This window comes from Geotrypetes seraphini, chromosome 2 (assembly GCF_902459505.1).
Source record: "Geotrypetes seraphini chromosome 2, aGeoSer1.1, whole genome shotgun sequence".
NCBI classification, from domain to species: domain Eukaryota; kingdom Metazoa; phylum Chordata; class Amphibia; order Gymnophiona; family Dermophiidae; genus Geotrypetes; species Geotrypetes seraphini.
In genome coordinates, this window is record NC_047085.1 from 278,286,473 (window position 1) to 278,298,816 (window position 12,344).

A 12,344-nucleotide genomic window follows, 5' to 3' on the forward strand; every position below is an offset into this window, starting at 1 on the left:
CTCGGGATCGGCCTCAGTCTCCCGCTGTTAAAATGGCGGCGGAGCCCGCATCTTTTACTATCCCTGCGGGCGACTGGATTCAGGAAATCACCCGCTCCGTGTCAGCTGCCCTGGCGTACCGCCTTAATAAACTGCAATCGGCGGTTGACGAGGTACATGAAAAATTTGATTCACAGCAGCGGCGCCTCACTGAAGTGGAGCAGCGCGTGTCTGGCCAGGAAGACACGTGCGCTGCCTTGGAGGCCCAGATGTCAGCGCTCCGCAAGACTAACACCGAAATGCAGGCTCACCTTGAGGAGCTGGAGAACCGCAGCCGTCGTAACAACTTGCGGTTGGTTGGTCTGCCAGAGTCTGTTGGAGATGCTGACTTGTACCGGATTTTCAGCCACTGGCTGACGGAGACACTGGGCTTGTCTGGCTCGGGCCTGCAGTTTGATTGTGAGAGAGCCCATCGTATTGGCCCTAAATCGGGGGATGGCAGACAGGCGCGCACGGCTATTGCACGTTATTACAAATGGAGAGGCAAGGAAGCACTTTTACGGGCTTATCGCAAGGCTGGTGCCCTGGAGTATGAGGGGGCGAAGGTGCTTGTCTTCAACGACTACTCAGTGCGCGTCGCTGCCCAACACAAGCTGATGTCGCCTTTCTGCACCGAGCTTCACAATAAAGGGATCCAGTTTGCCCTGGTTTTCCCTGCTAAGCTGAGGGTCTGGAGGAATGGTGTGTCTGAGACCCTGGCCACGGTGGAGTAAGCTCGCACGTATGTGGGCAATTTGGCAGCTTGATGTCTTCTTTGACCTTTGATTGCAGGGCCTCCTCTGTGCCCTGTGTGTCAGGGCCCTAGTTTGTTCCAGCTGCTGACCTGCTGTGGGTGCTTGAAGATCTGACTTTTGGCTTCGGGGTGGCACGGGAGCTGTAGCCATTCTTGTTCTGCTTGTTCCTGACGGTGTATCGGTTTGGACCCCCATCTGGACCTGGGGTCAGGCATTGGCTGCTTCTATTCTTCTTCTCTTGGACTGTCCAAGGACTCCAGTCCTTTGTTGTCGGGGCTCTGACACTGCTCTCGAGCCTGTTTAGTTTTGATTCTGACCTACCTTGCACTGACTGTTTCTTTCTGATTGTTATGGTGATCTTTTGGGGATGACTGTCTGCGGGAGGGGGTGGGGTGGGGTTCTCCTCTGGGTAAGCAGTGGGTTTGTTCAGGTCTGTGTGCTGGAGACACGAAATGGGGGGTAAGGGGGTTGGTGGGTAGGGGGTGGGGGTTGTTGGGGGGGTTGTTGGGGGGATGTGAATGGGGGTTTGTGTGTTGGTGTGCTTGTGTTAGGGTTGTGGTTTGGACTGCAGAGGGGGTGGTCTCTGGGGGGTGCAAGCTTGTACGGTACCTTTTGCCATGCCGCTGGATCCAGCTGGGAGACCCAGTAGTGGCTTTTCCTGTCTCTTTTCTGTCCGGTTCTATTCCTCCTAGAGTTGACCCTGGCTGACCTCAGGGTGCTTACGTTTAATGTGGATGGTATGAAATCTCCCATTAAGCACTCCCGAGTGCTGTCCTGCCTTCGCAAGTTGGGCGCAGATATTGCTTTCCTACAGGAAACACATCTCTCTCGGCTGGAACATGCCAAACTTCGAAGGGGCTGGGTGGGGGAGGTGTTCTCCTCGGCCTTTATGGGCCGTCAGAGGGGGGTGGCTATTCTCCTTCACAAGAATCTTCCTTTCCATCTTCATAAACAAATTCAAGATTCGGAGGGTCGTTTTGTTATGGTGCTGGGAGAGCTCTGGGGTCTTAGGTTACTGCTGTGCAATTTGTACGCTCCCAATGTCTACTGTCATAAGTTCTTCTCTTCTGACTATAATTTGGTTTTGAGTGGGGACCTCAATATTACTGCAAATCCTGGTGTGGATTGTAAACTGCCTCGGGCACGGACTAGGGACCATGATATGCGAGGGGTGGGCTTTCTTACCCAGCACTTAGACCTGGTGTTCGTTTGGTGTACTTTGCATCCCTATGACACTGATTTTACCTTTTACTTTCATGCCCACAGAGTGTATGCCAGGCTGGATTATATCCTCCTTGATAAACGCCTTTTCTCCATGGCCACTCATTCTGAAATCTATGAGAGCACATTATCTGATCATGCACCGGTGGGACTCCGATTGAGCGTGGCGCCTATGGGTCGGACTTCCTCTTGGCGGTTACCTTCTTCTTTATATCAGGATCCGGAGTTTCAAATTTTTTTGAGGGCGCGTTGGTTAGATTACCAACTTACGAATGACACGCTGGATGTGGGCTCCGTTACCTTCTGGTATGCTTCTAAGGCTGTGCTACGCGGGCACATCATCGCTTATATTGCGAGTAAATGTAAGCAAACGGAGGGGGAACTCTTGCGGTTGTCCAGCCGGCTTCATGACCTTCGGCAATCCCATATTTCTACCCTGTCGGATACGGATCGGGAGGAGCTGCGGGTGGTGCGGGGTCAGCTTGAGGAGCTCCTCAATAGGCGTACGAAGAGCTCCCTGTACTATCAGAGATATCAGCTTTATAGGTGGGGAAGCTACTGTCTAATTTGATCCGTCTGCACAAAAACGACAGGTTATCACTTATATCAAGGATTCCCAGGGTGTCCGTCATGAGGGGGAACGCCATATAGCCTCTCAGTTTGTTCAATACTATCAGGCCCTCTATGGTCGCCGACCTCTGGATGTCGCTGCTATGTCTCAGTTCTTTGCTGATCTAAAGCTGCCTCAGTTGACTGCGAGTCAGGCCGCGTCTCTCTATGAGCCTATTACAGCGGAGGAGATTTCCACCACGATAGGCTCTCTTACTTTGGCCAAAGCACCGGGGCCGAACAGTTTGGGACCGGAATACTACCGGATGTTGAGGGACTTAGTGGCCCTTCCACTTAGTCGGATGTGTAATGCGGTGGCAGGAAGGGCTGATACTTTTTCTGATAACTTGGCCCATATAGTGTTGTTGCCCAAACCTGGGAAGGACCCTGATTTGGTGGGCTCTTTTCGCCCGATCTCTCTTTTAGATCAGGATATTAAGGTGCTGGCTATGACGTTGGCGCGGCGTCTTAATTGTTTTTTACCGACCCTGATTCACCTGGACCAGGTGGGCTTTGTGCCGGGTCATTATGCATCTATGAATGTGTTGAAGGTGTTGGGGGCCATTCACGAGCATAGGGGCAAGGGGGGACACTCGGAAGTGGCGGGCTTAGATATGGAGAAAGCGTTTGACAATGTTTCCTGGGAGTACCTGTTTTGGGTCTTAGAGGGCTTTGGTTTTACGGGGAGTTTTTTGGACTGGATCAGAGCATTGTATACCAATCCTCGGGCTCATATATTTATCAATGGTAGTTTGACGGAGGCGTTTGCACTGCAGCGGGGAACTCGGCAGAGTTGTCCGTTATCTCCTTTGCTGTTTTTGTTGGCTATTAAGCCCCTAGCCATCAAGATACGTCAGGCCCCTATGGTTCGGGGTGTTCAAGTGGGGGGTCAGGAATGCAAAATTAGTCTGTTTGCGGATGATATTTTACTTTATTTGGATCAGGCCCCCATTCATTTAGAGGCTGCCTTGGCTATTGTTCGGGACTTTGGGGCCTTATCGGGCTTGCTAGTTAATTGTAGTAAATCCAAACTTTTGCTCTTGGTTGGCGGCCCTGTGGAACCGTGGCATGCCTTACTTCCCATTCCGCCATCGCTTCACCCGGTCAGTTATCTGGGTATTTACTTGAGCACCAACCCGGCCACATTCTACTCCATGAATGTCCGTCGTCACCTTGATGTCATCGGAAAGTTATGTCAGCAGTGGCAGGACCTTCCTCTGGGTTTGCTGTGTCAAGTGGCCTTGGTGAAAATGGTCACGCTGCCCAAATTGCTCTATCCGCTCCAAACTGTGCCGGTCTGGCTTCGCCGCCCCGATGTCCTCCGCTTTCACTCTCTGATTTCTCGGTTTATCTGGCGGTCTAAGGCTCCCTGCATAGCTCTGGCAAAGCTGATGTTGGCTAGGGGAATGGGAGGGTTGAATGTTCCTGATTTATGTCTGTACAATGTAGCGGCCCTTCTGCGGTGGATTCATGAGGATCATACCGGCTTGGCACGCTATTTCCCACAGGACTGGGCTGAGCACTGGAGTCAGCCTTTTAGGTTCTTTAATTTGCTTCATTTTCAGTCTGATCATGTGGTTCGCTTGGGGGGCCGTTCAGCATTTTTGGTTCCTTTTCGGAGGGCATGGCAGTGGTTGCGGCGCCGGCAGGGTCTACCGGTTGCGGTTTCCCCCTTTATGACCTTTGAGGGTAATTTGGACTTTCTCCCTGGTTGGGGGAGGATGCCGTTCCGAGACTGGGCACGCTGTGGCTGTCGCACCATGTCCCATTTATTGGCCGTCTCGGGGGGCACTTTTCCCTCATTCCAGCAGCTCCAGACGAAATGGGCTTTCCCTCATCGGTTTCTGTTCTCTTTCCTTCAACTCCGCCATTATTGGGCAGTTACTCGGCAGACTCATGAGCGGGGCTGGGATGCGGGGCCTCTGGATCGGATTTTTGAAACTACTCCGTCGGCGCTCAATCGGCTGTCCCACTGGTATGGTGTTCTACGACTCTCTTCTCAGGTTTCTGGAATGAGTGTTCTACGGGAGAGCTGGGAGAGGGATCTGGGTCAGAGTATTTCTGAACCCCAATTTATGGATTGCTTCCGGTCTCTGTATCTCTTCTCTAAATCGGCAGATTATCAGGAATTGCAGTATAAACTTTTGCATAGAGTCTACATTACTAGGCAGCGGGGGGCTCAGATAGGGCTATGGACTAGCGACTTATGTAGTAAGTGTAAATGTAAGCCTGGTACATACCCTCACTCTTTTCTTGAATGTACAGAGCTTACTATTTGGACGGGGCTTCTGGGCCTTCTTGACACAGTTCTCCACAGCTCTGTTGAGTGGGATTATGGTATCCTTCTGGGCTTGCAGGGGTCCCTAGGGGATCAGGGTTTCTCCCTCCCGCAACGCAGATTCCTTTACAATGCCATTTTGGTGGGGAAAAAATTAATTTTAACCTACTGGGTTTCCGAGGACATGCCCCCGTCAGCCCAATGGTGTGCCAAGCTGAGAGAGATGGCACAATTTGAAATCCGCTCTTACACTAAATCTAGTAGGCTGGACCTGAGGCACTATGTCGCTCTGTGGGAAAGTTTGCTGGAGCTTCTTACACTCTAATTTCTCCTTTCTGCGGGCTATCTTTTGACCATCTATCCATCTGGGGTTTTCCATTTCTGTTGTCATCCTTTTCCTTATTTACTTCCTGCTTGCACTCCCTGGGGGGGGTTGGGTTGGGTATGGTGGGGCAGGTGTGTCTGGTTGATTTGTACGCGTGGTGGTTGGGTGACTATTTCTGGGTGCTGGTGTTTGTGGGGGATTCTACATTATAAATTATGGCTGGGGGTCTAGTCTGGCTTTGTACTTTTGTGAGTCCTGGGGGTGGGGATTGCTTGATTCACGTTTTGTCCTCTTGTTGAGCGCTGACACATCTCTTGTTGGCATCCTTTATTTGGGGGAGGCTTGTTCATGCTTGTTTGCTGCTGCTCTCCTCATTCTTTGGGTTCTCTTTGGTACTGAGTAAGTTTTTTTGCTGATTGTATTTGCTTGTCTGAACCATTTGCCATTTTCAATAAACATAATTTGAAGAAAAAAAAAACAAACAAACCTGTCTGAGGTCCTTTCTCCTAGAATAGACATGATGGTTCAGTAATAAAACCATAGGACAACTATTTCAGAAGAATTTGTCTTCCTTTAAGAATTGACTATATATTCCTAATTTTATACTCCACTTTGGGTGTAATTTGCTATTTGGGGGTGTGGAATTTATATTAAAAATATCTTCTTGTTTAATATGATCATGCCACTCCCTTTCCTTACTCTGTCATTATTATATCCAAGTCATTGTTCTCCATGAACCACGTCTCCGTGATCACCACAAAATCCAACTCAGCCTCTACCATCACAGCCTCTAGATTCAGAACCTTATTTCCCAAATTTGAAGCTCTGGTATATACTGATTTCCAGACATTGCCCCTTTTTCCCATTTGTGCAGAGGTATTTAGTGATTCACTTACCTGAGGGTTTATACTTGCCTGGGGGCTTTGATCACTCTGCTCCAATGATTCTAGTTTAATGCTCTCTTCAGTAGGTTAGTCACTCTGCTGCTGAAGACACTTCTTCCTTTATTTGATAGATGCACACCATCCCTGCTAGGTAGCCTTTGGAAAATCATTCCATGACCCAGGAAGCACTTTTGCTAGGGTTTTCTTTACCTAAATACCTGTGGCTAATTCAAAAAGAGGCACCTAACTTGAAAACACGCCCATGATCTTCCCCTAACATGCCCACTTTTAGGCAGGTGCTTTGGACTAGGTACCTATTTTTTATAGAATTGTGTTTTTTGAGTTAGGCACCTAATTTTCAGATAAGCCTAATTAGTGGCAATTATGAGCAGTTAATTGTCAATTACCGGCACCAATTAAGTTAGGTACACCAATGTAGGCACCTAACTTTTGGCAGACTATATAGAATTTGCCAGTTAGTATTTTTGCAGTCGTTTTATTAAGGTGCACTAACAAATTTAGAGCATGCTAAATGCTAAGATGCCCATAGGTATAAAATGGGCTTCTTAGAATTTAGCACATCTTAGTAAAAGGACTTCTTTCAATATTGAGCCTTTTCTAACTTTTGAAATTATTGTTGGTCAGGAACATCAAACCTAATGGAAATTCTGAAGAGATATTACAAATGGCATTTTAATGATTTTGTCTCAACAAAACCTTAAAATCAAAGTACAACACAGAAGTAATTTTGTGTATTTAATCAGCTCTCTGATAATAAAACTTAGACACAGTAATAAGGGTTGAAGAGGGAATTAATTACTGTATGAGCACCTACAAAACAAATCAAAGAACCAACATCAAAGAAAAAGCACTGACCTTTGGATTAATTACAAGGTAGGTTACAACATTATGCTCCTTAAGATATGGATCCCTTTCAGGTCCATTTCCTTCTTCTAATTTATAAGCCCCATTCAGATGCTCCAAGGTCACTGAAGTAATATGAACTCGTCTGTAATTAAGATAATAGAAATGCTAGTCAGAAAATATCATAAAGCTTTAAAAAGTCTAATTCTGAGTGGATGATACTGCCCTTGTTTTGAAGGCAAAATTCTGATAAAATCAGTCAGTGAAAATGATCATACAAAACATGAGTCCAGAAAGAAAATTGATATAGACAATGAGGCCGATATTCAGACCACAGGAGGCAGTATGGTTATATTCCATGTTTGATGATGAGCCCAGGTTAAAAAAATTTTTTTTAAGTTTTTATGCAAAATTTAGATGTTGTAAACCTGGCTGCTGGAAGATTAAAATTTTAATTACAATTAATCACATTGTGTAGTGGCGATTAATCGCAATCATCATATATACTCGAATATACAGTGGTGCCTCACACAACGAACTTAATCCGTTCCAGGAGCAAGTTTGTTATGTGAAACGTTCGTTGTGTGAAACGCGTTTTCCCATAAGAATACATGTAAAACAAAATAATTCGTTCTGCAGCCCTGTTGTCCCATAAGAATACCTGTAAAACAAAATAATTCGTTCTGCAGCCCTACATTTCCCTCCCTCCACCTCACCTCACATGCAGAGCCTGCCAGCCTTCTCCCTCACCCAGCCGCACGATCTGCAGGAGGCTAAGAACTTCGGGAACTGGGTCAGTTCCCACTGCAGCTCCATGTGACTCTAGGCAAATCACCTGACCCTCCAGTTGTCCTAGGTCAGTGGTCGGCAAACCGCGGCTCGCGAGCCGCATGTGGCTCTTTAGCCACTTGAGTGCAGCTCTGCACTTGCCTAGGGCCCGAAACTGTCAGAAGGGTCCCAGGGCTGGCGTAAGAGGGGGGAGCATAGATCTAAGGGGCCCTGCGATCCAAACTTCTTTATTAAACACCTAAATTTTCCTTTTCAGAGGGACCCCGACATGGCAGCTGTTCTCATAAACTGCCGGTAGCTGCCCCGAAGCTTTCCCTTTGCGGCGATCTGCCCTATCAGAAACGGGAAGTTGCAGCAGAGGGAAAACTTCGGGGCAGCCGCAGGCAGTTTGTGAGAATGGCTGCCATGTCGGGGTCCCTCTGAAAAGGAAAATTTTGGCTGGAGAGGGCAGTGATCTCTTGCATTCCCTACTGCTCCTCCCCCGTACTGTCCAGCTTTCCCTCCCCTGCTGGCCAGAACTCCTCATCTTTCCCCCAAGAAATTCAACAGTTTTCCTTCCTCCCTCTTCGGCTGTACCAGCAGGTTAGTTTGTCTGCACAATATTCACTGCTGCTGTGCATCAGCGGGTCTGGCTCCCGGCACGATCTCAAAAAGCTGTGCATGCGCAGCTGCTGGAGTTGATCAATGTTCTCCTCTCCTGCAACTTCCGGTTTCCGGTTGCGTCAGAGGAGAAGATTGAACAACAGAGCATGCGCGCATGTGCTGCTCCCTGAAAGCGTGTGGCTGGCCGAAAAAGAAAGCCGGAAAACTCGGCATCCGAGGTAAGGTGAGGGTGCTGCTGTTCCCGGCTCACATTAGGAAGCGGCGAGAGTAGTTCCGCCCCCCCCCGGGGCCCCTCGGGCGACTTCGTTGTGTGAAACGAAGTTCGTTATAGGGAGCAAGACAAAAAGTTCGTTATGCGCAGCGTTCGCTGTGCGAGGCGTCCGTTATGCGAGGCACCACTGTATACTGATCCAAATATAAACACGAATATAAACAGAGGTTAAAAATTTGGGTTATGTGTGCGTCGTTTGTCAGGGATCATGCCATAAGTAATCACAAATTTTTCAGATGGAGCTGTTTTGAGTCCAAAAAAGCTGAAGGAGAGCCGATAAATATTTTCCTACTTGGGGCCATAACACCAACCAAAGTTTCTGGACTTCTATCTGCACCAGAACACCTGGCCTCAGTCACATATGCAGAAAGCAGAAAGAAACCTTTTCAAATACAAACCCACAAACTAAAAGTACTATTGTACACAAACAAAACCCTAATACGTCAGACTCTGCACACAGTACACCACAAGAGAAATAGAAAGAAATGCATTTCTTCCTGAACAGTCTAAAATATAAAAACAACAGATGTATATTTTCAAAATTGATATATTTCAATCACTAAATTGAAAATTAAAAACATTTTTCCTACTTTTGTTATCTGGCAATTTTACTTTTCTGATCATCTTTTTACATCTGTGCTCAACTCTGTTTTCAAGGCCTCCTTAGGCATTTGCTATTTCTTTCCTCTCCTTCACCTCTTGCATTACATCCATCTTTGCACTGATTTTCATATTCCGTTTTCTTCCATTTTTCTGCTTCTATCTCAAATCTATCTTTCCAATTCTTCCCCTTCCCTCCATCCAAGTGCTCCTTCTCTTCCCTCCTCTTCTGCTTCCTTCCATCCATCCATGTGCACCTTCTCTTCCCTCCATCCATGTGCCCCATCTCTTCCCCTTCCTTCCATCCATGTGCCCCATTCTCTTCCTATTCCCTTCATCCATGTACCACCATTTCCTTCCTCTTCCCTCCATCCATGTGCAACTGATCCTCTTCTCTCTGCCCCTCCCATTCAGCATCTCTCCCTTCTTCCTCCCTCCCCTCCCCCCTGGTTCCACTAAATGTTCTCACCACCTGATTCCGAAGCCCCTCTCATCAAGAAAACTACAAAGAGGTCACTAGAGCGGCAGCGATTCCTTTGCTGCGGTCTGCCCAAGCAGAAACAGGAAGTTACTTCAGAAGTGGGTGGACCACGTCAAAAGAAAAGTACAGAGGAGACCACCGGCAGCGCTGGAGAATCGAAGAACAGTGGCTTAGGCAATCCTATTCTCCACTACCTGCTCCCCCCGTCCCAGATCCTATATTGCACTTACAGTCCCGATGCTCTGGAAGCCGACGCTCTGTGCTGGACTGAAAGGCCTTGAGTGTCTGAACATGCTCAAGGTTTGCTTGGCTCCCTTTGAGAATCCTAAAGAGGGCGGGAGTCAGCAGGCCTTGAACATGCACTGATGCTCAAGGCCCTTCAGCCCAGCACAGAGTGTTGGTGTGGACTTCCAGAGCATCAGGACTGTAAGTGCGATGTCGGTCTGGGGCAGGGGGGAGCAGGTAGTGGAGAATAGGAGTGCCAGTCATCAGAGGGGGAGGTTGAGGGGGAGATAGCAATGCCAGTCATCGGAGGGATAAAAGTGCTGTTCATCGGAGAGTGGGAGAGTTAGCAGTTCCAGACATCGGAAGGGGTGGAAAATAGCAGCGTTGGTCATCGTGTGGAGAGGGGAGGATAAAAGCACCATCATCAAAAGGAAGCTCAAATGTAAACTGAGACCTCCGTTTTTGGTCCCGAGTATATAAAGTAATATGTAATAGAGTAGAATCTCAGTTATCCGGCACCCATGGGGACTGGTGGATACTGGATAATTGTAACATAGTAAATGACGGCAGATAAAGATCCTAGTGGTCCATCCAGTCTGCCCAACATGCTCCATAAATTAATTTAGTTCAAATGGTCCTTTTTCTTAGATATTTCTGGGCCAGAAACCCAGAGCCCTGTCCAGTACTGTGCTTAGGTTCCATCTACTGGAGTCTCCATCAAAGCTCACTCCAGCCTTTCCATACCAAGTACTGTTGTTTTATTTGTGAATGGAATAGCCATGCTGAGGAGTTGCATTATATTGAAAAGAACTGGCCATTCCAAAAGAATTTGGTTTCAGGACATAAAAATGTGGTACATGAACCATTTGTTGAGCTGGCAAAGATTTTTTGCCTCCTCTTCACATAAAACTTGGACTGATGAAAAATTTTATTAAAGCAATGAACAAGGAAGGTAAAGGTTAAAAAAAAAAAAATCAAAGACAGATGTTTCCAAGAATAATGCCAAGATTAAGGCAGGAATTTTTGTCGGTCCGCAGATCAGACACATCATAAATGATGAGAGATTTGAAGAACTGTTGGGCCAGAGAAAATCGCCTGGAAATCATTCAAGGATGTTGAGAATTTTCTTGGCAGTTACAGAATACCAAACTATATTCAATTGGTTGATAAACTTCTTAGAGCATACAAAACCATGAAGTGCAACATATCACTGAAGATGCACTTTCTACATTCACACTGGGACTTATTCCCCGCAAATCTTGATGCAGTAAGTGACAAACATACCGTTGAATTTTATATTGCAGGATTCTGGTTTTCGAGCTGGTGAATTGCTTAGAAATACTGAACCTTCTGTTCCTGAAGAAGTTTTACAAAGTGAAATGGGAAAACTCCGTTGAGCTGAAGATTCACTACATAAAGTAGTCTCACAGAAATTTGCCAAAAAGTTAAGTGGTTCAAACAAAAAAAATAATATTTACTGGATATTGATTAAGGCTGAACAGAGTTTAAATTGACTTATCCAGTCATGGAATAGACCAAGGGAGGTTTTTTTAAATGACTAATCATTGCTTAAGTAGAAACATAGAAACATAGAAAAAAGCAGCAGAAAAGGGCTATAGCCCACCAAGTCTGCCCATTCCAAGTATCCCTCCTCCCTGAGTTTACTCCCTTAAAGATCCCACGTGAGTATCCCATTTTCTCTTAAAATCCGTCACGCTGCTGGCCTTTATCACCTGGAGTGGGAGTCTGTTCCAATGATCCACCACTCTCTCGGTGAAGAAGTACTTCCTGAAGTCGCCATGAAACTTCCCTCCCCTGACTTTCAGCGGATGCCCTCTGGTGGTCGAGGGTCCCATGAGCCAGAAGATATCATCTTCTGACTCGATGCATCCCGTGATGTACTTATATGTTTCAATCATATCTCCCCGTTCTCTTCTTTCCTCAAGTGAGTACAGCCGCAATTTCTTTTGTCTTTCTTCATACGTGAGATCCTTGAGCCCCAAGACCATCCTGGTGGCCGTTCGCTGAACCGATTCGATCCTCAGCACGTCCTTTCGGTAGTGTGGTCTCCAAAACTGAACACAGTACTCCAAGTGAGGTCTCACCATGGCTCTGTACAACGGCATCATAACTTCAGGTCTCCTGCTGACGAAACCTCTGCAGATACATCCCATCATTTGTCTTGCCCTGGAGGTGGCCTTCTCCACTTGATTGGCAACCTTCATGTCCTCGCTAATGATCACTCCTAGATCGCGTTCCGCCGTGGTCCTAACCAAGGACTCACCATTTAGTACATAAGTTCTACGCGGGTTTCTCTTACCCAGGTGCATTATCTTGCATTTTTTAGCATTGAAGCCTAGCTGCCAAGTAGTCGACCATTGTTCCAGAAACAGTAGGTCGTGTGTCAAATTATCAGGTAAT

At 47.0% G+C, this 12,344-nt stretch overlaps 1 protein-coding gene across 3 annotated transcripts in view; it reads right to left on the reverse strand.

Annotated features, from left to right (window-relative positions):
- The window catches only part of ADCY2 (adenylate cyclase 2), a 1,055,565-nt gene that overhangs the window by 625,720 nt on the left and 417,501 nt on the right, over window positions 1-12,344 (reverse strand). For all 3 annotated transcript variants that reach the window (XM_033929720.1, XM_033929718.1, XM_033929719.1), the window contains one exon: window positions 6,967-7,099. In XM_033929720.1, coding sequence (XP_033785611.1) covers window positions 6,967-7,099 — 133 coding nt within the window. The remainder of the gene's footprint in view (window positions 1-6,966; window positions 7,100-12,344) is intronic.